This window comes from Parathielavia appendiculata (genome assembly GCF_033297405.1).
Source record: "Parathielavia appendiculata strain CBS 731.68 unplaced genomic scaffold N657scaffold_3, whole genome shotgun sequence".
Classification (NCBI taxonomy): domain Eukaryota; kingdom Fungi; phylum Ascomycota; class Sordariomycetes; order Sordariales; family Chaetomiaceae; genus Parathielavia; species Parathielavia appendiculata.
The window spans coordinates 2,569,582-2,597,488 of NW_026944222.1; the positions used below are offsets into that span (position 1 = coordinate 2,569,582).

General features: G+C 56.1%; 10 protein-coding genes across 10 annotated transcripts; 8 read left to right on the top strand and 2 right to left on the bottom strand.

The window, feature by feature from the left end:
- Positions 1-7: 7 nt before the first annotated feature.
- N657DRAFT_567632 (ARM repeat-containing protein) lies at positions 8-3,960 on the bottom strand (the record flags this gene model as incomplete). Its single annotated transcript, XM_062788533.1, has 7 exons — positions 8-466; positions 522-827; positions 891-1,333; positions 1,386-1,677; positions 1,732-3,770; positions 3,838-3,882; positions 3,942-3,960. The coding sequence occupies 7 exons, from the start codon at positions 3,958-3,960 to the stop codon at positions 8-10; spliced, it is 3,603 nt and encodes a 1,200-aa protein (XP_062650125.1).
- A 2,142-nt stretch (positions 3,961-6,102) lies between these two features.
- On the top strand, positions 6,103-8,820 carry N657DRAFT_568757 (uncharacterized protein; the record flags this gene model as incomplete). The annotated part of the gene is made up of 2 exons (XM_062788612.1): positions 6,103-7,849; positions 7,910-8,820. 2 exons carry the CDS (start codon positions 6,103-6,105, stop codon positions 8,818-8,820), a joined length of 2,658 nt encoding a protein of 885 aa, XP_062650126.1.
- A 655-nt stretch (positions 8,821-9,475) lies between these two features.
- N657DRAFT_567484 (uncharacterized protein) lies at positions 9,476-10,316 on the top strand (the record flags this gene model as incomplete). The annotated part of the gene is made up of 3 exons (XM_062788513.1): positions 9,476-10,038; positions 10,094-10,198; positions 10,253-10,316. 3 exons carry the CDS (start codon positions 9,476-9,478, stop codon positions 10,314-10,316), a joined length of 732 nt encoding a protein of 243 aa, XP_062650127.1.
- A 380-nt stretch (positions 10,317-10,696) lies between these two features.
- Positions 10,697-12,497, top strand: N657DRAFT_305331 (uncharacterized protein). Its single transcript, XM_062786703.1, has one exon. It carries the CDS (start codon positions 10,975-10,977, stop codon positions 12,460-12,462), a length of 1,488 nt encoding a protein of 495 aa, XP_062650128.1. The 5' UTR covers positions 10,697-10,974; the 3' UTR covers positions 12,463-12,497.
- N657DRAFT_643151 (WD40 repeat-like protein) lies at positions 12,425-15,134 on the bottom strand. Its single transcript, XM_062792483.1, has 10 exons — positions 14,572-15,134; positions 14,466-14,511; positions 14,314-14,399; positions 14,163-14,243; positions 13,987-14,109; positions 13,913-13,933; positions 13,702-13,863; positions 13,587-13,646; positions 13,437-13,537; positions 12,425-13,378 (listed from the first exon to the last, which is right to left on the bottom strand). Exons 1-10 carry the CDS (start codon positions 14,632-14,634, stop codon positions 12,532-12,534), a joined length of 1,590 nt encoding a protein of 529 aa, XP_062650129.1. The 5' UTR covers positions 14,635-15,134; the 3' UTR covers positions 12,425-12,531.
- Positions 15,061-16,371, top strand: N657DRAFT_688911 (uncharacterized protein). The gene is made up of 5 exons (XM_062796963.1): positions 15,061-15,076; positions 15,134-15,182; positions 15,233-15,719; positions 15,773-15,843; positions 15,903-16,371. Exons 3-5 carry the CDS (start codon positions 15,424-15,426, stop codon positions 15,959-15,961), a joined length of 426 nt encoding a protein of 141 aa, XP_062650130.1. The 5' UTR covers positions 15,061-15,076; positions 15,134-15,182; positions 15,233-15,423; the 3' UTR covers positions 15,962-16,371.
- A 2,055-nt stretch (positions 16,372-18,426) lies between these two features.
- Positions 18,427-19,663, top strand: N657DRAFT_305573 (uncharacterized protein). The gene is made up of 3 exons (XM_062786704.1): positions 18,427-18,833; positions 18,914-19,196; positions 19,267-19,663. Exons 1-3 carry the CDS (start codon positions 18,716-18,718, stop codon positions 19,517-19,519), a joined length of 654 nt encoding a protein of 217 aa, XP_062650131.1. The 5' UTR covers positions 18,427-18,715; the 3' UTR covers positions 19,520-19,663.
- Positions 19,664-20,324: 661 nt separating this feature from the next.
- Positions 20,325-22,418, top strand: N657DRAFT_568016 (uncharacterized protein; the record flags this gene model as incomplete). Its single annotated transcript, XM_062788556.1, has 4 exons — positions 20,325-20,361; positions 20,417-20,713; positions 20,770-21,633; positions 21,703-22,418. The coding sequence occupies 4 exons, from the start codon at positions 20,325-20,327 to the stop codon at positions 22,416-22,418; spliced, it is 1,914 nt and encodes a 637-aa protein (XP_062650132.1).
- Positions 22,419-23,545: 1,127 nt separating this feature from the next.
- Positions 23,546-25,145, top strand: N657DRAFT_305726 (Yip1-domain-containing protein). Its single transcript, XM_062786705.1, has 4 exons — positions 23,546-23,818; positions 23,896-24,511; positions 24,568-25,041; positions 25,113-25,145. Exons 1-3 carry the CDS (start codon positions 23,740-23,742, stop codon positions 24,815-24,817), a joined length of 945 nt encoding a protein of 314 aa, XP_062650133.1. The 5' UTR covers positions 23,546-23,739; the 3' UTR covers positions 24,818-25,041; positions 25,113-25,145.
- A 259-nt stretch (positions 25,146-25,404) lies between these two features.
- On the top strand, positions 25,405-27,803 carry N657DRAFT_679309 (uncharacterized protein; the record flags this gene model as incomplete). The annotated part of the gene is made up of 5 exons (XM_062796171.1): positions 25,405-25,601; positions 26,370-26,988; positions 27,059-27,445; positions 27,603-27,661; positions 27,716-27,803. 5 exons carry the CDS (start codon positions 25,405-25,407, stop codon positions 27,801-27,803), a joined length of 1,350 nt encoding a protein of 449 aa, XP_062650134.1.
- Positions 27,804-27,907: the final 104 nt, after the last annotated feature.

The following is a 27,907-nucleotide window of genomic DNA, read 5'->3' on the forward strand; positions in this document are numbered from 1 at the left end:
GATAGGGCTAGTCATGCTCTTCCTTCACGGCCACGCGGCGGACAGACGTCGGCCAAAGGCTGCGACGTTGCCGGTAGCTGGGACTCTGTCCTTCGGCACGCCCTTGACCGACGTTCGGCACCTGGTCTCGCTCGTAATGGGGTCTTGTTCCAGGGGCATCATACCAGTCAACATCACTGAGTTGGAGCTTGCGGACCCGCTGCCCGCGGTCCTTGCCCGACCGATTTTCAAGCCGGTTAAGGTGATGATGGGAAGAAGCCTTCTCGTTTCCTGCGGGGATGTGATGAATATTGATGCTAGGTCCGTAAGGGGTCAAGTGTTCTTCACCGTCGTTATCCTCGTTCTCCCGCAAATCGAGGTTCAGCACCAAGTTTTTGATGCGCTGCTGCTCCTCCTTCGCCGCCTGCCGCTGGGTGATCATGGCCACGGCAAAGTTGGAGTCCGAGGGTAGTTCAACCGTGCGGGTCTGCCACATTAGCCACCACAGCCAGCACTTACAGAAAGAAAAAAGCCAGACTCACCTGTTGGCGGTTTCCTCTCTTTGTGAGCAGGGAGAAAGCCATCGTCCCGCTCGGTGTGCCTGGCCCGCTCTCGGCGGTCTCGCTGCCGCTAGGAGCCTCGCGGTTCTTGGGCCGAACGGGGAGGGGGATGTCGAATTGTTGCTTCGGCTGGAACTTGCGCGTTTCGAAGCTTTCAGCCATCATCTTCGCATACTCACGGTCAAAGTCAGCTTCATCTTCAGGGTCAATTTCCTCTTCCTCCCTGGTGACGACAATGGCTTCTTCTTCGGACTCGCTGGCGTTGTACGACGGCTCCTGTTCAACGTCCTGTACATTTAGGATAGGGTTAGTCACCGTCAGCTGGCTGGAGTGCGCAGTCGGGCGCCCTACCTCAGCCTCTGCCTCCCCGTCCTCACAGCTAGACTCATCGTCATCATCCTGCTCCGCATGTTGCAAATCGTCCTCGTCGTCGCTGTAAGCCCCGCTTGCCCCGTCGTCCTGCTCGACGACCTTGTCCAGCCCAGATGTCTTCTGGTCCTGAATCATGGCAAGCTGGAATACTTTGGTGGCCTCCTCAATGTTAGAGGCCAACTTCCACTGGGGTCTGGTCAGGGCGAAGATATCCTGAACGAGAAACTCGATATCCATTGGCAGAGGGTTTTTGGTGTGGATGTAGTATTGGAAGAAGGAGAGGAAGTAGTCCAGCTTCTTGCCTGCAGCGCCTTTGTTAAAGAACATGCCGCAAGTTTCTAAGATGGTAGCTATCAGGCGGATGCGGAAGAAATCGTCGGGCTGATCGAAGGGGTTGATACGACCAGGCACTGGCGGGCCCCCTGGATGCGGAAGTCAGCGAGCCCTTGCGTGCTAGGAGGTTAGGTTACATACCATGGCCGAAAGTCATGATTTTATACATGACATCGAAGATCACGGGATGTTCGAGCATCCTGTAGTTGTAGAGCTCTCCCAGGTACTTGACTTCGGCCACACGGCGCTGATTGAACTTGAAGTCATTTTGCTCCAAACCGAACGCGATGGACTCAATCACCGCATCAATGACCCCAATGACAAACTCAGGATGGTACCTGTGCACGGCGCTCAACAGAATCGCCAGGAGGTGAATGTTACCATATTTAATCTTCCCGGGCTTCGAGAAGACTTTGTGAAGGACGGCAACGACCTGCGAAGCGTTAGACCACGATACCACGCTTCGGAGAGCCGGTGGTGAACATACCTCTCTTTCCTCCCAGTGCAGCCTGCGGATTTGCCTTAAAACCTTGCTGTAATTCCGCTTGGTCAGGTCCGTGTAGGTGAGTTTGCGGATGAATAGTTCCATAGGCGTCCTCTCCTTTTGTTGGATGGCCGGACGCTGGGGTGGGTCGACGTAGTACACGGCATTCTCGATGAGCATTCTCTCGGCCGGCCCAATGTGCTGCACAGACTTCTTCCGCTGAAGCGTCTCCAAAAAAGACGTCATGCGAGGCGATGTCTCTGGGTTCCGCAGAAGATAACGGCCACAATTCTCAAGCAGGTTGCAAATGATCTCGATGTTCATGCGGGAGAAGTCGTCCAGGCTGACCTTGAGGCAATGGAAGACGACGTGTTCCGGGACGATGCCAAACTTGGTCAGTTCAGCGAGGTAGCGGATGTTGCTGAGCCTGACTTGGCCTAAGAATTCCTTCTCCTTACGCCGCTGCAGGCTGCGGAACTCGGCATCAAGGTACTCCACCAGACCTTTGGGGATGTCCAACATGTACTGGCCAAGCGTAGCAACGAGCCGGGCCCAGCAAGGGAGGAGGTCACCACGGCCCTTGGGGACATCAGTCAAGGCCTTGACAAGCCGGTTCCTCGAAGCCTTCGAGTTAAGGTAGCAGAAGTCGATGGCGGCCTGGTCGATTGCCTCCTTCGTCGTGAGGTCTGGCAGCCGAGAGAGCAACGCATCGACCTGGGCTCCAATCGTCTTGTTCGCGATGGCTACGGATTGATCGTCGGCCGTCGTGTCGGCGGGCTTGGACGTTTCGGCAGCTTCGGCCGGGTCGACCTTCTTACCAACCTGCTCATCTGCGTCGGGTTTCTTCTTTTTCACTTCCTCGAGAAGAATGCTGGGAACTTTGCCTTTAAGGTCAACGAGGTTTTCGTAAAAACGACGCTCTTCTTCGTCCTCCCAGATACCGGCGCCGTCTCCTTGACCTCGCAGATACTCGCCGGCCTTGACAATGCCAATGGAGCCGTTCACGCCAGAAGAAGGGTCGTCGTGATCCTTCAAGTCCGGCATCTCAGCCCCAATGACGTCGGCAATAACCTGTGCGTTGGCGACAAGGCGCTCCTGCGCCTTGACTTGTTTCTCGAAGTTGGCTTGGCGGTCCTCAAATACTTCACCCGACTTGACATAAGCCTCGGCATTCTTGCGAGACTGACTGTAGATGGCTTTTTGGTCTCGGATAAGGTGGCCCTTGACGTCCTCAAAGTAGCGCTTCAGAACCTCTCTGAAACGCTCCTGCAGCTCGGGCGGAGTGAAGGGAGGGTCTTCGAAAGACGGTTCAGGCTCCCCCTCTCGGTCCTCGGCCCCTTCTACTGCCTTGGTCACGCCATCTTCACCGACAGTTTTGCGTCCTTCTGAACCGGCGGCCCTAACGCCCAGAACATCCCAACTGAAAGCCTTGACAAAGACAACGAGCAATGGCAGGTTGGCATGCTCGCGGTCATGGCCCAGGAGGTCCTTGAGAATTTCAAGAGGATATGGCTCGGCAGCACCCCCTTTCGCGGACGCGCGGGACTTGACTTCAGTTTGCTTGCCAGTAATTCCATTGGTGGCATCGTCAGGACGTTTAATGTCGTCGAGGGTGCGGAGGACATCGACGAGCCACAGCTCGGTCACGACTCGCAGGAGGATCCGTTGCCGGACTAAGCGATCCTTTTCCTCCTTTTCTCTTGTTTCCGGAGAGAGGGCCTTGAGGGCGGCCTTGTCAGGTGTCGCCATTGACCTTCCCAGGAACCAACCGAGGTACGAGGTGAAATCTGCAGGGCCGAAACGCTGGTGCAGCGCGCTGACAATTTCTACGCCGGCATCGATTTCACCAGGTGTCTTGAGTCGACACAGGCCTTCGTGACAAGCCGAGACAATCTCGGAGAGGTACTTGGACAAGCTGACGGTCTTGATCTCTTGGAGGAACGTGGCCAGGGTCGCGGGGGAGATGGCGGTACGCAGGCGCTTGATGAAGGCCGTGTTCTTCTTCATGGTCGAGTCGAGGGAGTTGCCCACGGGGAAGACATCTAGGCCAAACACAGTTAGCAATGTTTGTCCAGAAAGCAATCGTGGCAACGACGTTTTCGTCCTCACCCTTGTCCCCATTCCAGGCCCTCTGGTTCAGCTCGCGCAGCTCATCTGGTTCCGCCGTTAGCCATGTTGACAGGAGCAGCGGTCGATGCCAGTAAAACACGTACGCCGCCTAGCGCGATCCATGGCGGGCCGTTCTCTTGGTGTGTGCAATTACGGTAGAGTCGGCAGCGGTGGTGCATTCGGAGTTCGAGATGCTAAGGGTTGAGGAATCGGAAGCGACAATCCCCATCAGTAATGGCAGGCATCGGTGACGCGGGTTGCGAAGCAGCCTATAAAGGCACTTGTTGTTGGTAACTCCGAAGAGAGCGGGGACCAGCGATGTCGCGCCGTCGTATGCCTGGTTGCAAGAACCTTTCCGTGGCCAAGGGTTGAAGGTTCGGTGACGGAATTGATAGTGCCAAAGTTTTGGTGGAGATGCTCTCCTCCATCACCATGAGCCGGTGATTGGATCGTTAGGCGCGCTTTAGCGCTGTGGTATGCCTGCGAGCCGCAACGGACTGCCCGCAATGGTCTCGGCGCAGGAACCCGCCATGGCCCGAAGATCTTTGCGATCGAGACCACCCGACATTTACCTGTCTGAGCAACCGACACAATGGGATTACTGGACAATTTCCATGGTTCCTGGACACCTTCAGACACATGGCAGCTCATGGAATCCCGGTCCAAAGCACGACGAGATACCTATTGAAGATCTCTTTATCCTCGTATCTCAGTTTTTTGCTACTCTTCGTTTGTCATGCTTTCCTCATTACTACACGTGGCATCAACAGGCATTTTGTTCGACGATACCTGATTTCGAGTTCCACGCGAGCAAGCAAGCAGCAAGGGCTTGAGTCTGTGTGGAAAAGGCGCGGTTCGAGAGCTCAGCGCTCTTTTAATTCCCATGGGCTATGGAATTCTCATCGGCGCTTCTAAACCGCCAATCCACAATTTTCGAGGCAACCCCGACCAAAGGCCCCAAGTCTCTGTCAACAATTGGATTTTGGCATTTAGATATAAACCGAAACACATACGCACTGTCTTGGCGAATACATCCTAGGAACTTTGATTTATCCGCCACTTGTACTCTGCATGTAGCAGCAGTCAGGTTAGCATTCAAACTTTAGAGATCGGCGCTCCGGAGCACGGGTCTTGGCAGGGTCGCAGCGTGCCGGGCCGGAATGGAACCGGTCGGGAAGGGGCCCGATCGGGCAATGCTGCTACGGCTTCGCTCGGACATGGAGCCCAACCTGGGAATACCTATTTCGGCCACGGCAGCGCAAGGTCATGTCCTCGGCAACCCCTGCGTTTGTACTGTAACCTTAGTATCCGGGGCCCCCCCCAGAACAGGCATACCTATGCCGCTGATAAAGGCAACGGGACACAGCACCATCCCAAACTCGAAATGGGAACTTGGGACAAACTTGGGCGTGGGGGTTCCACGCCGTGCAAGTTAAAGGCCTCTGACCTCACCACATTGCCTTCTCGATTTCGAATCGACCTTCGCCTGATTCGACAGCAACACACACAGCGTGTCTCCTCCGTGGCCCAGCCTGTCTTTGGTCTTGGCAACGTGCAGCGCCGTGGCCATCTTGATAGAGCTGATTCGAGCATCTCCGTCGAATTGGGCAGTGGGCCGCCTTATCAATGATTGCCCTGCCATGCCATGGCCGACAACTGATAAGACTGCGCGACCCGCCCGTTCCGTTGCTGGCGGCGATCGAGACATGTCCGCGGAAACAGTAATCACGTTGCCGCGCGCTGTGAAGTGTGATTTCTAGCGATCTCCGAACTCCTCGGACGGTGGAATTCGCCAATGTGGATCAATTACCCTTACACACTGCTCAAGTTTCTCACCACGGAGCCTTCTCGCCCGGCCTGCCGCCTCCAATGGTCCACGGGGGTCCACCAGCCAGATCAGCCCGCGACGAAAGGCCTGCCTATGTAGAGCCTACGGCGGGTTTTCATCAAGACACAGCCAGTTGTCTTTATCGTGCAGGTCCGGCCAGCCCACGGAGAAGCAGACACTGCGTCGGGATAATATCGCAAGGATTCTCACTACGGATGGGGGCGCGGGAATAAGGCAGTTTATACGGATTGGGATATGAATACCATCCTCTACTTGGAAACCCATTGAAGGAAGACCGGTAGTTATTTCATGTCGGCTCGCCGTCTCATCCAAAAAGCATTTGAACGCTCCATTTCCAGCTAGCGTGCCAGGTGTTTGTGTACGCTTCATCGAGCCTACCTTCCTTAAACTACATTAATACAGACTAGATGGACGGGATGTCTTTGCCGGACCGTTCCCTCAACCTTTCCAGTGTTTCATTCCATCGGTTTCCCCCGACACCTCCCCTACAAGAGTTCGATGAGTACGATAAACAGAGGCTCGTCTTGCCGACGCATATCGATGGAGCATCTCCCATCTACCCACTACCGCCAACACCACGGGAGAACAAGGTCCTGCCCGAGGACCTTAAGACGCCCGACAACCACGTGGAGAGGGACCCGCGACTGATCCGGCTCACCGGCATCCATCCTTTCAACGTCGAGGCACCCCTGAGCGACCTCTTCGACGAAGGCTTCCTCACCACCAAGGACCTTCACTATGTCCGGAACCACGGCGCCGTGCCCCTGGTCGACGACTCGTCCGTCCTCGACTGGGAGTTTACCATTGAGGGCATGGTCGCCAACCCCGTCACCCTGACCCTGCGCGATCTCATCCAGACCTACGACCAATCCACGTACCCCATCACGCTTGTCTGCGCGGGCAACCGGCGCAAGGAGCAAAACATTGTCCGCAAGACCAAGGGCTTCTCCTGGGGTGCGGCCGGCGTGTCGACTGCGCTCTGGACGGGCGTCACCCTGCCGGATCTCCTCTCGCGCGCGCGCCCGTTGCGCGGCGCCCGGTATGTCTGCTTCGAGGGCGCCGACCGGCTGCCCAACGGGTACTACGGCACGTCGGTCAAGCTGGGCTGGGCGATGGACCCGGAGCGCGGCATGATGGTGGCGCACAAGATGAACGGCGAGATGCTGCACCCGGACCACGGCAAGCCGCTGCGCGTGGTGATTCCCGGCCAGATTGGCGGCCGCAGCGTCAAGTGGCTGAAGCGTATTATTGTCACCGCCGCGCCGAGCGATAACTGGTACCACATCTATGATAACAGGGTGCTGCCGACCATGATCAGCCCCGAGGAAAGCGCCGACTTGCCCGAGACGTGGAAGGATGAGCGGTATGCCATCTATGACCTCAACACCAACAGCGCCATCTGCTACCCGGCGCATGACGAGAGGGTGGAGGTGGGTGACGGGGTGTACAAGCTGAAGGGGTATGCTTACGCCGGAGGCGGTAAGCGGGTGACTCGGATGGAGGTGACGCTCGACCAGGGTAGGACGTGGATGTTGGCGTCGTTGTCGTACCCGGAAGACTTGTACCGGTTGGCGCCCGAGGGAGAGGTGCTGTATGGCGGGCGGCTTGATATGGCGTGGCGTGAGAGCAGCTTCTGTTGGTGTTTCTGGGAGCTAGATGTGCCGCTCTCCCGGCTGCAGGAGGCAGGGGACGTGATGATCCGGGCCATGGACGAGGCGATGATGGTGCAGCCGAGGGATATGTACTGGAGCGTGCTGGGCATGATGAACAACCCGTGGTACCGGGTTGTCATCCACAAGGAGGGCAATACCCTGCGATTCGAGCACCCCACACAGCCGGCACTGGTACCGGGTGGGTGGATGGAAAGGGTCAAGAAGGAAGGGGGAAACATTACCAACGGCTTCTGGGGCGAGAAGGTGACCGGCGAGGATTCGGCGCCGGCTCAGGAAGCGCCAGCCAAGGAGATCAGCATGGTCGACGAGAAAATCAATCGGCAGATCACCGCCGAGGAGCTTGTCCAGCACTCGGGCGAGGAGGAGCCATGGTTCGTCGTCAACGGCCAAGTCTACGACGGCACCAAGTTCCTCGAAGGCCACCCGGGCGGCGCAGCCTCCATCATCAACGCAGCGGGACAAGACGTCAGCGAAGAGTTTCTCGCCATACGTAAGTCGTCCCGTTGACACATAAACCTCCAGTTAGCCAATTTACTAACCCCGACCCAAGACAGCGAAAACGCCAAAGCAATGATGCCCACCTACCACATCGGCACCCTCTCCACGCCCCTTTCCTCAGTCAACTCGCCATCCTCCCCTTTCACCGAAGAAGACACCACCACCTCCAGTGTCTTCCTCAACCCCAAGAGCTGGCGCCGCGCCCTCCTGGCCTTCAAGACGCCCATCTCCCACGACACCAAGATCTTCCACTTCACCCTCCCCTCCCCCTCTCAAACCATCGGCTTGCCGGTAGGCCAGCACCTGATGATCCGCCTGCGCGACCCAGCAACCCGTGAAGCCATCATCCGCGCCTACACGCCGTTATCCGAAGGCTCCGAAACGGGCATTCTGCGCGTTCTCGTCAAAATCTACCGCGACACGCCCGCCCAGAAGGGAGGCAAGATGACGCAGGCGCTGGACGCGCTCCCCGCGGGTCACGCGGTCGAGTTCAAGGGCCCCGTGGGCAAGTTCGAATACAAGGGCGCGGGACAGTGCGTGGTGAACGGCAAAAGGAGGAAGGTGAGGAGGCTCGTGATGGTGTGTGGCGGGAGCGGGATCACGCCCATCTTTGCTGTGTTGCGGGCGGCGGTGAGGGAGAAGAGTGCGGAGGATGCGCCGGAATGCGTGGTGCTGGATGGGAATCGGGTTGAGGAGGATATTTTGTTGAGGGGAGAGTTGGAGGAGATGGAGAGGGAGGCTGGGGGAAGGTGTAGGGTTGTGCACACGCTCAGTAGGCCTTCGGACGGGTGGACTGGACTGAAGGGGAGGATGCATAGGGAGTTGTTTGAGCGCGAGGTTGGAAATCCGCCTGCGGAGAGGGATGCCATGGTGCTGATTTGCGGGCCGGAGGGGATGGAAGAGGCGGCAAGAGAGGCGTTTTTGGGCATGGGCTGGGCCGAGGACGATTTGCTTTTCTTTTAACGAGCAAAGCAGCGCTTGGATGTTGCGAGGATTACGGCGTGCACTGTAGGAGTTGGGAGTTCACTGTAGGAGTTGGGAGTTCACTGTAGGAGTTAGGAGTTTACCTCAGAATATGTACATGACTGAACCAGGAAACATTTGATGAGTCTGAAGCAATAGCGTAGTGCTTGCGGGGTTCTTGAAGCTTCTATGCCGGAACAAGATGAATTGAGATTGAGAAGACGGTATGGGCAATGAGAGAAGCAACTTCAGTCATTTGCATCCTCGGTAATCGTGATAAATAATTGAATGCTGCGGAAATCGATCCATCGTGAATTTGGATACTCTGGTGCAGCTATGTCCTTGAACGCCTTCAGTCAAGCTAGGTTGATGAGTCCGGCTGGCAACTGAAGCTCTGGAGATGCCAAGAAAGCAGTCGTAACGTAGAATTCCCGTCGTAAAGTTGTAACGTAAGAGCTGTCACGTGACTCCATCTCTTTACCGTGGCAGCCTTGGCTCCCGAGTCAATTGGCGGCAGCTGATGGCGATGGCCAACAGAAGCTCTGACATCGGAAGGGGTTAGCAACATTGAGCACTCCCGAGCGAAATCCCGCTCGACGGCAGCAACAACACCACATCTAATTGGGACGCCGACGTCGTCAACCACCCCGAAAATATGCGCGCAACTCTCCGTCTCTTCGCCGCCGTCCGACCAGCGGCGCGGTATCTCGAAGCCGGCACACCGACGGGCCTCACAGGCATCTACACGCACGCCTCGCCGCGCTCGACCCTCCTCTACCTCTACACGTCGACACTCGACAAACTCAAGGCCGTGCCCGAGCACTCCGTCTACCGCCAGTCAGTAGAGGCCGTCACGAAGCAGCGCATGGCCCTCGTCGAGGCCGCCGTTCCGCCCTGGTACGAAGAGTGGGCCGAAAAGACGCACAAGCTGATCAGCGAGCACCCGGAGGAGTTCACTGTCGCATCCCACCACAGCGTCAGCGGCGAGACGGCCGTCAAGCTCGAGCGCGACGGCAAGGCATTTGTTGTGCGCCACATTCCACCGAAAGAGGACATGCGGTACGAGGAGTGGGACGGCGAGGTGGACGAAGGCCCGGAGCTTGAGGGCAGCAGGACGCTCGAGGAGAAGCAGGACCTGAGGCACATCTTTGAGAGGAGAGATCCGAGCGATATTGAGCACGTGCACTTGGAGCCGGAGCCGCAGCTGACGGCTGATCAGTAGGTTACAACGACCACAATTGGAGAAAAGCGAATGTGCTGATGTCTTGTGCAGGATCTCGGAGCTCGAGACCAAGATTGGCGCGGGCCTGATTGAAGAGGTTATCCAGGTTGCCGAGGGTGAGCTCACGCTGGTGGACACCATGATCCAGGCAAAGGTGTAAGTGCTGAATTGGCCCGCTTCTCCTTTCGAAATTGCTGACACGCATCTTAGCTGGGAGCCTCTCGAGGAACAGCCCGCTGAGGGCCAATGGACCTACTTTGAGCGGAAGCCGTGAATGCGGGGCAGGTGTACGACTACATCAGAGACTATACATAAACAAATCAGTGCAGATACATCTTCGGCCAGTAGATAAGTCCAACTTGGCTTAGCCGAACGGGCAATGTGTCTCCTGCTTGAGCCGAGGGGGGGCTGCGGATCGAAGGAAGGGATGGAGCAGACAATACCATGATGTGTACGCCGTTTCCCAGGGCTGCAGTGTGTGTACAATGAAGATAGATGTTTTTGGGGTGCATCTTAGTCAAGATGTCATGGACAAAACAAAGGCAAATCTCTGTGACTTCAGGTTGTGTTTATAGCTCTGTGGTTTGTGGTTAAGACCAAGATTCGGTCACACAATGACCAAAATCCTAGTTTGAGAACGCCTCACTCAAACGTCTCGCATCAAATTCTTCATGCGCCAGAACTCAAATCACACGTTACCTGCATTGTAACGGACCAGCTACCTAGGAGATTCAATGTTGATTATCAATGCCTTTCAGGTTGTTCACGAAGAAAAATAGTAATACCCAATTGCCGTGTCGTCCCATCACTTGACGCAAACTCAAACAGAAACTCGAACCCAACCGCCAACTCCCTCCACACCTCTCTCACACACAACAGCAACATCACACCCCTTTGAAATACCAACCTCAAATAGAACCTTCCAAATTGCAATGGCCACCATCCAATGCAAACGAAAACGCGCCCCCTCGGACGCAGTCATCAACCCGCTGTCGCATACTCCAGACACGCTCAAGCAATTCGCTGTCGCCGGCTACCCCGCCGAGCAGCCCCTCCCTTCCAAAGCGTTCTATCCCGGCTTCCCGCACCGGCCTCCGCGTCCTAAAACCAAGGGCCCAAAGAAGCTCGGCTGCAGCGGACCTGCCGATGCTGATGCCAATGCCGATTACCCTGGATCATCATCATCAGCCCGAGCCTTGCAGGGAACCCCAAGGGGTGGGTCGCAATCCGGCGCGGCAAGCGACGCTGACGTCGAAACTAACGGTGAGGACGGGGAGGAGGACACGGAAACTGGGTGGTGGACGACTGATTTTGATGATACCGAGGATGACAACTCCAGCCGACTCACGGTTAGTGGTGAGAGAAAGAGGAGCAAGAGCAGCAGGAAGGAGGGCAGCAAGGGCAAAGGCAAAAATGCTGCCGGCTTTGACCGCCGCGCACACGCCTACCGTGCCCGCGTGGGGTGTTTGGCAGCTGTCGTCCGACGGTGCCTGGCCGAGGGGGACATTGGCACGGCCAAGCGGGCGTTTGGGCTGTTGGCGAGGGCAAAGGTGTATGGGAGGAACGTGGACCTGCGGTGGGAGCGGTACTGGGAGATGGGGGCTGAGGTATTGATGCGGGAGGGGGAAGCACCCTCTGATCGGGTGGATCAGGAGGGCGTTGATGAGGAGGGCGATGGCGCTGAAGATGGGGGAGTAGAATGGCATGGGGAAAGGGAAGTTCAGGAAGGGGAGGAGAGGTTGGCGAGACTGAAGGCGTACTACGGCTACCTCATCCAGCAGTACCCGTACAGTAAACAGCAACCTGCCAGCGCTAACAGCGTGCTGGACTTCCAGGTGGCGATGTTTAGCGCCGAGATGGAGGCGGCGTATGCTGCGCACAAGAGGGGGTTGGAGAGCTTGCAGAGGGATGGTGGGTGGGAGGACGATATGGACGTGGAGGAGCCGATGGACTACGACCTTGACGATGGACAGGAGGGGGCGGGAGATGGGAAAACGCGGGATGATCTCCGCGGGCTTAGCCGCCGAGAGCTGAGACTGCGGGGAAAGGAGGACGATCTTCGACTTGCAGCGCTGCGGCGAATGGTCGACGTCGCGCAGCGGATGGACACTGTGATGGAGATGGTACCATTCTCCCGTGACCACGAGCTGCTGAGGCTCAGAGCCATGGTGGCGCTCTACATGGGAGATCTGTATGTGCCGCCTGCTCCAAGACCCGCATCGGAGGATAGGGACAGCAGGAGAGCGCGGGCTGGTCAACGTGCAAAGGCGAAGGGTTTGTTGCGACGGATTAAGGAGGGCGGAAGGGAGCTAAAGGACCATGATGAGGCGCTGCTCGAGTCTCTGGCGTCCGATGACGATCGGGACGAAGAGGATGAAGACACATCAGTGCTCCCCATGTTTTCTTCGTTGGAATTCTAGCCTGGCTACCAGACTTGTCCAAAACCTTAGATACAAACTTCCTGTGATTCACTACACCCCAAACAAGGCTCAAGCAATCATCGTACCAACGCCTTTCTCCTTCCCCCACCGCTGGTAAATGAGTGCCCTGTTCCGGTTCCCAACCACCACGCACCACTCCCCCTCCGGACTCCAGCCGACCTGCCTACCAACAAACCCCCCGTCAATACCCAGTGTCCGATGCGCTTTGACATAGCCGACAGGATTCGACAAGTCATACATCTCGGCCCATGCCTGCAGCGTCTCGCGGCTGTACCCCCAGCTCGTGCCGCTTTCCGGGTCCGGACTGGCCGAGACCATCGACTCCTTGTCAGCCAGTGCAAACGATCTCAGGCTCGACGTCCCGTCCCCGACCGCCGCTGTCTGGGTGGCAACCGCGTTCGCAGGCGTCTTCTTGGCCCTCTTGACCATCAGCCACGAAGGTTTCTTGACCATCAGATTCTCGTCAGCAGCTGAACCACCACCGCCACCAGCAACTCTTGCCCCACCAGCCTTCTGTTGCGCTTCCTTCAAGTCCCTCATAAACGCCCTGTACGAGCCAAACCGCGCAAAGTCCCAAAAGAAAGTCTTGCTCTTGGCATTGGCAAACGCCAGGATCGGGTGCTTCCCCGGACAATGAAACACGCGGAATCGCATGAAGAACTGCACGCCGCAGTCGGGCGTGTGGAACTGGGCCAGGCGGGTGAACATGGCCGGACGGTCGTGCGACAGCGTCGGGGCAAAGTATGAGAGCGTCTGCTTGGCCATGTCTGTCGGCGTGGGCGCGTCGAGCGGGCCCGGGATCGGGTCCGACGAGGAGAATCCTTCGATGCGCCAGAGGACGATCTTGTCTTCGTGGCAGGCTCGCGAGAGGATCAGGTCGCCGTGGAAGGCGACGCTGTTTTGGGGGGGTTGTTAATCTGGGAGAAGGTTGGGGGGAAAAGGAAGTGGTTTACCAGTCGACGAGATTGTTGTGTACTTCAGAGGAGGAGAAATGGGGGTGGATGATCACCGAGGGAATATCGACGTGCTCTGTTGGGAACTCGGGGAGAGCCCACTGGAGCTTGTCAGTTTGGTGTGAGATGACGTGGGTTTGGAGGACTCACCAGGTTGATGACTTGATCATGGCCGGCAGACAGAACATATCGGCCGTTGTCGTGGAAAGCCTGGCAGTTGTTAGCGATGCTGCTGAAAAGGACGTTTCCAACAAGGGCAACATGCCACGCTGAGCAGGTCGTATGAGTGACTTTCGCCACCAAGGATACAGACACATGGCTGCTTGTCATGGGCTGGTGCTAAGCTCCATATCCTGATGGTCGTGTCATCGGATGCCGAAGCGATGATGAGTGGGTTGTCTGGTGAAGTTGCCAGGTCGTTGATGCCCTGATCCCAATGAGTTGCTGCCCACGGGCTTAGTTTTCCATCCACTTACACCGCCATGACCAACAAGTGTCTGCCGAGGGTCAGAAGTCGTGCTCAAGTTGATTGATTACGTCCTAAGCTCACCTTGACCAACTTCCCCTGCTTCACATTGTATACTTTGACGTTGGAGTCGTTGCCGGCGACACAGAGCCAGGGTTCTTGTGTCACAGGGTCCCTGGACCAACAGCTCGCGCAGTTGGCGTCGTCCTGCTACATGGTTAGTAGAGACGAAAATTGCGACACCATGAGTGTTTGCTTACACTATCATCTCGGATGAGTTGTATGATTTCGCATGGGTTGGTGTCTTTGTCGGTCGTTTGTGTCAACCGGCAGATAACCGCCTTTGGCATTTCACAGCCATGTCAGCTCATTTCGAGGCGCTGTTGAGAGGGCCGCTGTTCTTATCCGTACATGCTTCTTGCTCGTGGCAGCAAAGACGGGAGGCGCTCCTGGCGGGTTGTATGGGTAGAACTTCACATCAAAGAACTCGGCTAGATCTGAGAGCATGGGTGAGGGTATAGGTCAGCGATTCCCCATCTGTCAGCGGAAGCGCCACCACATACCTTGACTAGCTTGCTGATCATTTGATGAGAGGTATTTGTAGTCGTCCTAGATAGCCGTGTGAGGGCTTGGGAGTCCTAAAGGGAGCGCAACGAGGAGAGAACAAACTTGAAAGAGGAAGGATGCACGCAGTTTGGGGAGCTCCCACTCCGCCGAGTCGGTGGCCGGCATCCTTGTTTTTTATGGTGAAAAATGGCTGGCGAGAGCTGCAGATGCGGTGCAAGGAGTGCAATGGCCTGAAGCGATCCCGTGGATGGATGAGATGATCGGCTCTGGCTCCCGGGTCCAAAGTAACGCGGGGCCAGGAGTAGCGAGTTGGTATGCTGCTGAAGCTTGTCAGGTATTTGGGCGGCGTATTGGAAAACCGAAATTCTTGAGGTGCAATTGGGCCCTGCTGAGATTAGTTGCGTTCCTTGAGTCTTACTGGATCATCTAACTATTTCACTGGCATGTAAACTTGAATAAGAAACTGAGATGAGTGTTCACCGGCAGTGACCTCGTCCTGAGGTCCGTGCAGTGGGTCCTTTTAAGTAAACACCCCAAACGCGACGCGCGACGCGACTTCAATTGATCTCAAACTCATGATGCCCCGTCCTACTTCCATCTATGGGCAGTAAGTACTTTAAGTAAGATGATGTACGATAGCATGTTGAACTGATAATAGTGACAGGCTCCAATTGGCATGTGCTAAAGCGGCGTACTGTTACTTAGCTCACTAGGGAGGTAACCTGCGGATTCTCCACAGCCCACGACACTAAGAGGCGCTCAGGGTCGCAATCCCCAATTCTCGGTCTAATAACGGCTGTAAGATACGGACTGTTATTCATCCGTTGTTTTCAGACTGTACTGCTCGTTTGATTATATAAAGTGGTATCAAGTCCGTCTTCGCTTCAGTTTGATTACCTAGGTTCATCTCTGCCCCCTTGGCAAACTCGCCCAGCAGGTCTCGGACACGAAGCCATGCAGTTCAAATACCTCCTCACTGGGGCTCTCCTTCCCCTGGGCCTCTTGGCAAGTCCCACGCCGGAAACAGAGGCCTCGCCCGATGCCTTTAACAGCGTCAATCAGTCCCTGAACCCCCGGGAGTTCACCCGCCCTCAGGAATGCAAGATTATCGGCAGCTCCACGACCGTGAACTGCCGCAGGGGCCCCGGCACAAAATATAGTGTCGAGCGCACACTGCGTGTGGGCACCACATACGACTTCTGGTGTGTTCGCACTGGAGAGTGCGTTACTATCAACGGTTTTCGAAACTGGTATGTGACCCTCTGCTTGACCAGAAGGGGCCAGGTAACTGAAAAACTGAAAGCGGCTGGGACTACTCGAGGCAGCTCGGCTGCTATGTTAGCGGGCACTATACGAGCTCTGCGTGCTCTCTTGGTAAGAGGAAGATATGGTGCATGGTTGATCTTGATACTTTACCATACTAACACTTGTAGCTGGGCTTGGCGGGTGCGGTGGTGCCGACGACGAAGACGCTGCAGGCCCATTCAGCTGAAAGACCAAGCTCGTATGCGAATATCCAGGGAGCTACACTCTAGTTGGCATGTCCTTTGCCAAGAGGGGGTTGGCGTTAATCGTGGATGGAAATGTGAATAGGTGAACTTGAAACCATGCCAGGAACATTGGGTCGCTTGTATAGGCCTGTTTAACGCTATTAGTATCCTGTCACATTTTCCTGTTCCGTGGTCTTGACCATTCCATGAAAAGCGTTGTCAAATCTGGTGTCAGTGAGACACCGATCATTACAGGCGCCGTAAGCTGTTGGGTCCGGCTTCCTTTCCAGTCCTCCGACCTATTGATTTGTCGCTTCACATTCTTGAAAGCTACTTAGTCAGTTTCAAGTCAACTCTTCTCCCTTTATAGTACTCAACGCCAACGTCGCTTTGACAGGATTCAAAATTTACGTATAATCAACTTGATGTAAGCATTCACTCTAATGAACTGTGAATCAATCCCCTCAAGGCTCATCCTTCGCCTCACTCCACAACTTGAGCACAGAGTGGGCAAACGCCTCAGTACATTTCAGCTACGCCACCGGAATCGAGCTTGACATCTACAGAGCCTCGGGCCGGTCGCTGATCTTCTCGAGCTCGTCCCAGTTTGAACCAGTTGAAACTGTTGAGCATGGCCTTGCGCAAGTTCGCGAAAAGCTCGCTTCACTGTCCGGTGGGCTAAGTATCAGCTCTGCCGCGTCGGACACCAACAATAGCTAGAGGTACAAGTACTACTGGTGGCGAAAGCGGGCTCCAAGGAAGGAGAACTTAAGCCGTTTAAGGTTCTGAGCCGCTTTCAACCTTGGTCATTTGCATAGTACCTAGGTAAGGTAGTCTACGGCATGAGATCATGGTTGCCTTTCTGTCCAACGCCCTGGAATTACTTGCAGTTCCCCAAGTCAGATCTGTCTACTCATTCGACTTGTGATTGATCGGTGTGGGCATGGTATCTGAGCCGCAGAGTTTGCATTAACCTCATTTTCTGCCTTTCCCTTCCACGGTTTCTCTAAGTCTTGAGTCGTATCGAATCAAAGAGCCAGAGACACTGCCCTGGTCGACCGGGACTAAAACCGAGCTACGGACCGGCACATCGCACCTGCTTTGGCTAAAGTAGGAACATGAACTAAACGAATGTCAACTGTGGTTATTCGCAATAGGCAAGCCTTGATGTAGCTCGTTTGATTTTATTCTCAAGGTGCTGAACATCAGAGATCTGAGTAAGAAAGAACCTAATCGCAATCCCAGTGGCGCAGTGCATGTAGTGAGATGTCAGGCTCCCGTGAGATGTCAGGCTCCCGTGAGATGTCAGGCTCTCGTGAGCCGTGATCTCTTAAGGTATGATCCAGCCCTAATGTCAGGGGTGTCAGCCAGCTTGTCATGCCGTTTTTAAAAGCCGCAAGCTTGTTGCGCCTCAATCAAGATGCGGCTGTTGGATTCCATCAACCCGTGACGGGTAGCAGCATGACGCATAGACCACACGGACACTCGGACAGGACGGGCAAACAACGAACGTATCGGGCACGTGAGAGACGATTCGATATCATACTCACGCGGCCGAGCGAGCAAACTGGGCACTGTGTCTGTCCGTTTCTCAAGCACGTAGCCGGGCAATCGATCCCAGATCCTTGGTGACTCTGGTCCACTGAATCCGCGGTAGTCGCGTGAACGGCTGCTTTGTCTCATTCAGTTTGATCCCGGGCCACATGGAAGGGTTTTGCTTTTCTCAGCTTGGCAAAACGACAATACAACCGCGGAAGAGCATTGACGAGTGCCATTTGCCCGATCACATTCTTGAATTGTCGATGGGTAATTTCAATTTCAGCATTCCCTGTGAGGCCGAGATCTTCACTCACCTCCTGCCCATTGGACGCTTCGTAAGTTCTCCAATGGTTGCACGGAATAGGGCCGCTAACGGAAGATGCCGCTCCCCCCTACCGGTACAGCCCGGAAACTCTCGACTCCACTGTTCCCGTCCACTTGAATCCACCAGCCAACGCCAAGGAGACTCGGCTTGTGAATGTTAATTAGAATGAACACAGCCCGAGTAGAGACTGACACTGTCCTTCTCAGAGTCCGTCCATCTGGAACATCCGCCATGGTAGCCATCACCGTTCTCAACGTCTTTGTGTAACTGGGAAGTCACCTTGGAAATATGCCTGGAGGCAGTAAAAGTAGCGAAGTGCACGGAAGCGGAAGGCTCATTCTTTCCGCCTGGGTCGCAACGGTGGGGCAGGATCTTCCGTCGGGGTTGCAACCATGCCGGCCCTGACGATCATACAGAGAAACGGAACGGACAGCCCAGAGCTGATCATCAGATAGTAAAAAGGGATGAAGCTTCTTCTGGATTGTGAGCCTGGCGTTCTACCTTTAATTACAATACGGGACAAATGGTCAGTACCTCCACTTAGTCACGGGCAGTCATCAGCAGTACCTGTAACACAAGCACAAGACGTTGCCAGGGTCGGGTCACCACCCCAGAAGTCTACTCCGTACGCACATACTGTCTCGGCCAAAGCCGTATTGATGGCTTCCTCTACTACGCAGTATGGGGTTTGATCCGGCACCAGCACAAAGCATCATCTGTAGTAAAGATCGATTCTTTTATAGGTTTGTTTTTTTTTGGCGTTGCTTTCGGCGTCTTGGGAGCGAATTTCGGAGACCGTCCTTGCCATTCTCCTGTGTCTCTATAAAGGCGTAGCTATCGTCTGGCAAAGACAGGGAAACCATAACGTTACCTTGACAGGCAGCTTCGTCCCATGTCGAGCATTCGAAATCAGACGCTTCCAATAATGAGGCGCATACGATCTTGTAACATGCAAGCTCCGCAAGAGGTCCCGTCCACGAAGGGCTCAGAAACAGCACTGGCAGTCCAAGGTAGTTCACCCTTTGCTTTCAGAAGACTGAACTCAAGGTTCAACTTATGGCTCAACTTGAAAGCTTGCACGTTGTGACAGGTGCCATCCCGTCCCGCTCATGCCAAGACCCCTCCCACAACATGAACCTGGGCGCCCTCCGTTCCCTGGTCCTTCCCAACAACAGGGCTGCCCTGCCCTGGCTTCTTTCCGCTCCGGCAAGCTGCACTTGCTGTGGGGAGGAAAAATTGCGATTCTGCCGGCGGGTTCGCATCCGCCCACTACAGAAGCTCCAGGAAGCTCCTCAACAAGGCGTGGAGTCGACGGGATCTACGCCGAAGAGATTCGAGCCCTCACCCCCATCAGAGCCGAGTTCTCTGCCGCCGTATGTGACAGAGTCTCTTTGCTCCTGTCAATCTTCCACTTTCTTGACTTCTCGTCTGATACATTGCCAGTTTGCGCTGCATCAGGCCCGCATCTCCTGATACACCCAATACCGCGTCCCCGCGATCGATTGCAACGTGCTGTGCTACAGTCCCTTCCCGTCTCACACTCAGCTCAGATCCGGCTCCAGTCTCTCTCGACTTTCCAGAAACCGCACAGCTGATACACACCTCTTCTAAGTCCTGCGTGCATCTCCCCACCACTGACAGCTTCCATTATCACGCGAAACCGTCACTCGTTTGCCTTCGAAGGAAAGTGAATTAGCGAGGACAATTGACAACAAACGCAACGAGACCGACACTCTTTCTGCAGCACTCCGTCTCTGCAACACCAACAATTGTCGGCCGATCACGTTACCTCACAACCCAACTGACCAGCAGTCCCTCACGTTCCCCGCTGCGAGCACTGCCCAACCCTGCCTCTGGTGCTTTGGCTGGCTGCAAAAAACCGAAGACATTGCTTGCAGTGTGACCTTGCCGCCCGGCGCTTTCGGTTACGATTTCGGTCTGTGACTCCGAGCCAGCAGTTGACGGCCTTCTCCTCCTTAGTGCATGCTGCATTCTGCCGCGTCCCAAGGCTTCCAACAGTTTTTCGGGCCAGCTTGTTCACTCCCCTCCCGCCAGTTCCAGAAACAGCCCGCGGTGGAACGGGTGGCCTTGATATCTCCGCTCCCAGGTTACGGCGGGATCTCTGTGCTACCATTTCGGTTGGGCCAAACTGAGCACTCAGCGGCCGAGGACTTCCACGGACAGGCGATACCGCAGAACACCGGCCTTTCTTGCCGCACGCTCTGTGGCGTCCTCCCACCTGTCCTTCTCGTCCAGGAGGAGTCAGGAACCACGGCGCACGATCTGTTTTCCCATGCCGCGAGCCCTGGGACACTACCTCAACACTCTGTGGGCGCACTGCACGACATCCTGTTTTGTGCTCGGCTCGGCGCCTTCCTTTTGAGATTAGCTTCTCCTGCTGGAAATCATCACTTTCCCGTTAGCTCATGGAGAGCATCTCGTAACCACACCTTTGCATACCAGGCCAGCTCGTTGGAACGGCCTACCATAACCAGCCCGCTATGGATCCCCGAGACCAGACGTTCATGACCATTCACAGTAGGTCGAACCACGCCTGAGTTCTCACCTGCCGGCTGACCATTGCATCCTCCAGACCTCACCCCGGATGCCAACATTCTCTTCGCCTCGGACTCGATCCTTGATATTCTGGGCTACCAGCCCGACGAGGTCAGGGGCAAGTCCGCCTTTGACTACTTCCATCCCGATGAGGTGCCGTTTGCCCGCTCGATCCACAGCAGAGGCATCCTGCTAGACAAGGCGGCCGTCCTCCACTACGCGCGAATTCTCTCCAAAACCGGGCAGTGGGTTGGCTGTGAATGCTGTTTCACCGTGGTTCACAATGTGCTGGTGGCCTCGACGAGTATATACTTCAAGGGTGAACGGAGCGAGAGTATGGCTTTGTTTCCTGGCAAGATTTTGCAATCTGTGGCTGACGTGCACCGCTAGGGCGGGCCAGGGACGCACCACAGATCAGACGTATATTCTCCAGCTCGCCACGAGATCCCCGGTACCACATGCTCGAGCACTTGTCTCCTAAATTCAAGATGCCACCCATGGAGCGAGAACCTCGCGCTGCGCTCATACTCAACCGATTCACGAGGAACCTGACCATCATGTATGCGACAGATGCTGTTGCGCAGATTTTAGGGGTACGCCCCAATGAACTGCTCGAGAGGCCGTTCTACGAGTGTATCCAGCCGAACTGTCTTGACGAAGCGGAACGGTGCTTGGAGAGCGCCAAGGCGAACGAGTCGATTGCGTACTTGCGTTTCTGGTACAAGGATCCCCGGATCGATCCCAATGATCCCGTCAGCGAAGACGAGGTCGATGGCATGGAGGGTGAAGGCGACGACGGGAGCAGTCCGAGCGAGAGCGAGGCCGACTTGAAAGACCCAAGTCTAAAAGATCGCTGCATGGATCTTGACCAAGAACCTGGACCTCAGACGTGCGAGGAGGACGATATTGAGGGGGAAGATGGGGAGTCGAGGAGTGGTGCACGCGCATCAACACCACAGAGGTGCCGGCCGCAGTCCCCTCAGACTTGTGAACTCGAGGCTGTCGTCTCGTGCACATCCGACGGGCTCGTCGTGGTGCTGCGGAGAGCCCGGCCTCCTATTCCCGACCCACAGCCGCCCGTAATTCCGGCCGCCTTCAATTTTGAGAACGGCCTCTTCGCGGCACCGTGGGGCCTCCAGCCCATTGAACCCTACATCTCCCCCGAACTACTCTACACATTCCGCCCACCCCTCCTCCCGCAGTATATGCCGCTGCGAGAGTGTGTCAAAGCCGCAGGCGGACCTCCCCTTGACCGTACGTCTCTTTTTCCCCTCCTCTTCACCTTCCCCAAGAAGTCCGTCTTTCTAACCCCCGCAATCACAGAACTGATGCGCTCAATACGCGACGTGGCCGTCTTCGCCTGGGCCGTGACCGGTATCAACCCGACGCTCGCCAACTACGGCCATGGCCGGCCAATGATAAGCGCCCCACCACCGGTCGACGGCCTCCCCACGTGGGAACCCGATTCCCGCCCAACCATGTACCCACCGCCGGAAGACCTCTCCGGCACCGGCACCGGCACCGGGAGCGGTAGCAGCAGCAGCAGCAGCAGCGACCTCCCGAAGGAACCGGCCTTTGGCCGCGCCTCCTTCTACTCTCCTCCAGAGGCTGCCGGACCCATCCACGGCTACCGCACACGGCATGCTTCGCTGGACGAGAATATGTATAATGGCGGCATAGCGGGATGGCACGGATCGGCGCCATACCACTATGGTGATGGTGGTGATGGTGGAGGCTATGACTCGGGAGGGTATAGTCAGCATGGCCGTCGGCCGCCACTGCGGCCAGCGTTTTCGTATGACGCGCTGCAGGACCACGCGAGACATCAGCAGCAGCCGCAGCAGCAGGGGTGTTATATACCGTTGGCGGCGGAGGTGGCAGCGCGGAGGTGCAACCTTGGCGATAAGCCGTGGACAGCTGGGGCGAGGTACGCTGCGCGCGAGCCGTTGAGGAGGGCCGCGGGCGGTGCGGGGGGAGGGGGTGGGAGTGTGGGTGAGTCGTCAAAGACGACGGCGGCTGCGGGGAGGTACTTTTGGTAGAGCTAGGGCGGGCCTGTTGCCCTGCTCCGCAAACTCGCCCACTGACCATGGGACGGTGGTTGGGTTGGAAAGCTAAGGTAGCTTGCTGGCTACTACATGGGACATGGTTTGCACGGTTACAGTTGGGACATGTTCTGGGTTGGGACTGGGAAGGGAACTAGGGAAGGACGGAATATTGGAATGGATAGGTGGTGGTTCAAAATCGGGTATACGGGATAGCTACCTCTGGGCACGACTGGAAGTATTCGTTATTATAATGGTGGGTTTTGACTGTGTATTTCGCATCAACGGCTGAATGTCGTTGGAGATGGGGAGGAGTGAATGTTGATGAGATGTTGGCCGTGGGCATCAATCTTGTGCCCACTTGGTGGCATCGATGTGTCTGTTTGTATTTGCAGAGAGTGGGTCTCGGACAGATGATGTGTTGGATGAAACTACAAGATTGATCGAAGCGTGGGGTATCTTCATGGATGGAGTGTCGAGTCCGGGTGGAAATACCAATATACTGAGGCACTGCCAAATGTCCGAGTTGAAATCACTGGTCTTCGTTGAATATGGGCGGTTGTAATGTTCTGGGTAAGTTGCTCGTGGATGACATGGGTTTGGACGATTGGACACACTGAATCTGGTCTGATTGGGCTCTCTGCCTGGTTGTGAGTGGAAGCCATTCTGGCTGGGGCGGCCCAAGAAGAGGAGGAATCCGCGTCGCGATAGTAGGAGTCTGGAGAAGCGTCTGTTATGAGCCCTTCGAAAGAGAGTACAATTCAACCTGTTTGTGTTCGTTAGCGAAGAAAACTAGGAAGAGTAAAAAAAATAAATGAAATATAAAGCACAAAAACAAGAGAAGACGAAAAAAACAGGAAGATAAAGGAAGAGAGGAGAAAGATAAAGAGGAAGAGGAAGAGGAAGAGGAAAGGAGGGCAGGAAGAAAGGAGGGAAGGAAGGAAACAACAAGGTCGAAGTGAAAGATGAGGTGGAATACCTAAGTTACATAGTTACCAACAAACTGGAACCTATGGTTGAGTTGTGGGTAATGTGGTACATTGTACGGATCCGTATACACCTTTACGATTTGTTGATGCCTGAAATGTGCCCCACGAATTCCGCTCCAGCAGGGAGCTTGGGCCAGCCCGCCAATGTGCAACGCCAATCGACTTGCGTAACGCGCGCACCTTGAGGATACCGTGGATGTTTTGGTGAGCTAAGTGATACCGACGACAGCACCACCTATTGCGCCGCACTTCAACGAAGTCGTCAGTATTCATACACAAGCGGCGCTTGTTCAGACGGACAAACCACGACGACTCCCTCATCCACCAACATGGCCTCTAACCACCACGACTACCAAAACGTCTCAGGCGTCGACCTCGACGACGGCGACCTAATCGACCCGGATGACGGTATGTTTCAAGTTCTACTCCATGACAATTCACCGCCATTATCCCCATCGAAGCTAACCAACAAAAAAATCACCCAGCCGACCTCAACACCTTCGACGACCCGCTCGCCAGCACCACCCAACCCTCCACCTCCCGCACACCCCTAACCGGCACCATACGGTCCTCCGCCTCCTCCTCCGCCGCCGCCGCGAACAATAACAGGAACAATGCAGCAAGCTCCTGGACCTCGCGCTTCCCAGGTGAAGACCGCACCTCCTCCGCCCTCTCGACTATCGACGAGTCCGTCTGGGCCACCCTCCGCCGCGACCTGCTCGCCGTCTGGCACAAGTTGAGGGAAGTGCTCTACCCGCGGCACCTGTTCTCGTCCTGGGGCGGGACCGACTCTATCCGCGGTGCGTACGCCAGCCTGCGGAGCGGCGGGTTGGCGAGCGCAAGGGAGGAGCTGGCTGGTCTTGCGGGGCGGGTCATGGATGCGGAGAGTCTGTTGGAGCATGGGAATGGTGGTAATGGTGGTGGGGGTTTGAGGGATTGGGATTTATGGGGGCCATTGATTTTTTGTTTGTTGCTGAGCACGTTGCTGTGTCTGCGCAGTCGGGATGACCAGCGGGACATGGTGTTCAGTGGCGTGTTTGCGATGGTGTGGGTTGGAATGGCGGTAGTGACGGTGCAGATCAAGTTGTTGGGGGGAAATATGTGAGCCATCTGGAACCCCTGGAGAGTGAAACTCTGTACTGACACTGCTGGTATAGTTCGTTTGCGTCGAGCATCTGCGTTATTGGGTACACGCTGTTCCCGCTGGTCATTGCGGCGCTGCTGTCGGCGCTGAGGCTGCATTGGATTGCGAGGATCCCCGTCTATCTCGTGCTGGTGGCCTGGTCGCTGGCCGCCGGCGTGAGCATCCTGGGAGGTAGCGGCGTCGTCAAGAACCGGGTTGGGCTGGCTGTCTATCCGCTGTTCATCTTCTACCTGGGTCTCGGCTGCCTGTGCTTCATCAGCTAAGTCGAGATGGTTGGAGAGCTGGGTGTGGGGAGCTATGGGCGTGGTGCTGACGTGTATTTCTGAATCATCCTGACAATTGTATCCGTAAGGGACAACGGCATGGACTGGTGGTTAACATCCGTATGCGGCCCCAGGAGTGGGTTGCGTATTCCCCCCTGATTTCTGTTAGCGGAGACACTATGATATTTCAGTCTTGCCTCAACTTCGCGTCCCTTGATCTCTCGGTACGTAAACTCCCGCCGTTCTATTCGATGCCACTTGCTAACCACGCCCCAACATACGTTCAAGGCCGCAGTGACCGCGCCGCGCATCGTGACTGTCGGAGTGGCGTTTCGGGCGGTTCTGGATGCGGGTAGTAAAACGCCATGGCACTCAGCAAAGCTCCGGCGTTGGTCACGCCTGATCCGGGCTACCTCAGCTCAGCCCAGGTCAGAATATGCCGCCTCTAACTTCCCCATCAATCCTTGTTTCTTAGGGCTCCTGACAACTCTTCTCGAGATAATACAAGACGGTCGAAATGCGTACATTCCATCGACTTCAATCCTATTACATTGTCCTCTTCGTTCGTTCCGCGTCTAGCGCTGATGATGCTGGCGGCGCGCCCCAGGCGGTGTCAGCTCCGTGCCATACCCCTCCCCAACTCTGCTATCAACACTGACCACGCCATCGACATCAGTAATCCGCGCTCGACAGATATCTCCGCAGCCTACTCGCGCATGGCCAAGCTGCGCGCTCCCATGATCAAGCACATTGCGATCATCCAATGCCGGCGGCTATTTCGACTGTTTGTACTATGGGCAAATCTACGAGACCAAGTATCTCACCGACTGCGACTGCACGTACCTGTCGACGTGCACCCCATGGTGCACTCAGGAGCACGGATCTTCCCAGCTGAGCTCAGCATACCAATCGTGTAGTTCATTCTGGCCTCACATGGGGATGGAACGGCTTTCCAATTGAGAACATCCTCACCCGGAGTGAGCGGAACAACTCCGCCCCTAGGATAGGGAGTGCAGCGGTGTCACTGACAGACGGACAGATGCTTCTACTCACGTTACGCCCGCCTTAAGGGTACTGCTGTCGCAGCCTGCTCCCACTGGTTATTTTGGGAAGGGTACCGTATGTGCAGTGTCCATGAGCTCCATGCTTACAACGACAAGCTCTACAGTCCGAAACTCCTCAGTGACCAGTCGTTCAAGCTCTACAACGTTAAGCTCAATCAAAACAAGACTCACAAACGCGGCAAATGTCCTCGAAACGATCGGACCCAACTATCCCAGTTGCGCAACCGCAATGGATCCGCTCTGTCCAGCCCTCTAAACGCGCGCGGCCACCTGCTGGGACGCCAGCCCTAGTCCCACCTCCTGGCTTTGCGAAGCTCTCATAGCTCCCAGCGTCTCCTGCTCCTCCATCCGCAACGCGTCGGGAGAACCGCTATCCTACCTCCACTGGCTGCGTCAAACCTGCCCCGACCTACTCCCTTCCTCTGTCAAAGGCAACCTCACCACCCCCACACAAATTCTCTCTGGTCGAATTACGCCGCCTATCAAAGCCTCATCTACAGGGACTTGATCCCCTGGTCGTGGCACGTTGCCCCCTCCCGCTCACCGCCCTCAAACTCGACACCACCAGCCCAGTGCCCGAACAGAGCAACAATATTGGCCTCGTACGCCGTCATCAACGCCCTCACCCTCTGGTTCACTATCATGCTCGGCCGCCGTACAGTGGTCCACTATCTCACTCGCGGCTGGCTCGGCAGTCTCGGCTCCCCCTGGTGGCCCGTCTCGGCCGTCCTGGCCACGGGCCTAACCATAGGGCAGACCCTTTCTCAACGCACACTTAGTGCGGGCCGCGCCCGGGTACGCGCCACACGTCCCCGCGCAGAGCTCGCGCTGCTGTGGCTCTGCCGGCAGAGGATCGCGTGGGTGGCCGTGCTGCTCGCCAAGTGGCGGCTCGAGGAGGGCATGTACGTGGGCGTGGCGGCGTCGGCGACGCTGCAGGAAACCATCGTGCAGGCGCTCGGGCTGGGTTACATGGGCATGACGGTGGACTGGGGCCGGACGCTGGGGTTGTATGAGGTGCGGAACGGTGGGTTGTGGGAAGTTGTCCGGGAGGAGTGGCGGGGCCCCGCAAGGATAATGTATGCCGGAGCCATGCTGTGGATGGCGTCTGTTTGCCTTGTGGTGATCCATGTGGTGGTCACATTTATGGGGTTGGGCCCCCTGATTGGAGGTTGGCCAGGTACTTGTGCGGGCTTTCGAGGGGGGGGGAGTGAAAGGGGTGAAGGGGGTGACAACTGTGAATGAGGGCTTTGGTGGCCATCTGAAGGATCTGTGGCAGGCGATGAAGGAGTATATGAGGAGGGGGGTGTTTCGGAGGTTCGCTGAGACTATGCCGCCGTTGGAGGTAGCGATCGATATGCTGAGAAGCCAGGGGCTGGTTGCGCCGTCCTCGTGCGCTCATGGTGTGCCTCAGATGGCCGGAATGATCGAAAATAGGGATGAGGCACGGCAGGTGGAGGCCATTTCACAGGAGCAGGCAAAGGGCGAGACCGAGTGTGTCCCCGAAGACCAGCACAGTTCGGGGCCGTATGCCTGGCTCTTCGGGATGGGGTTGTCCCTCGCCGGCGTAGGCAAAGTGGCAAAGTGCAGGCTGTCTTTTCATGGATGGTTCTACCATTTATTGGACAGTGGCTGTTCTGGGTCGGATTCGTCGATCGTGCCCAAGACTTGTTCGTGCTCCTGCTTTCGGGCAACCAAAAGGAGATTTGCTTATCGGTATGTAGATACTGCCCTCCAAGCGTGTGGCAACTCATCGCCATATGGGGTGCTGGGTTGGCGATATGTAAGTCGGCGATAATGAGCGACCTTCCGAGGACTTTGTTAACCCTAGCCACAGCCTCGTTCATCCGTGGTGGGCCCCCCTTGACACCTCGGACTTTGGGTTCATGGAGAGTCTCAACAAGCGGTCCGTTTATGAACGCTGAACAACCTGCCTCTTGCCCTCTTTTCATCCTGCCCCTGACCAACGCTAGCGGCGGGTGACGTCGTCTTGACGACGCGCCGCCTCTATCAAAGATACCAGATACAA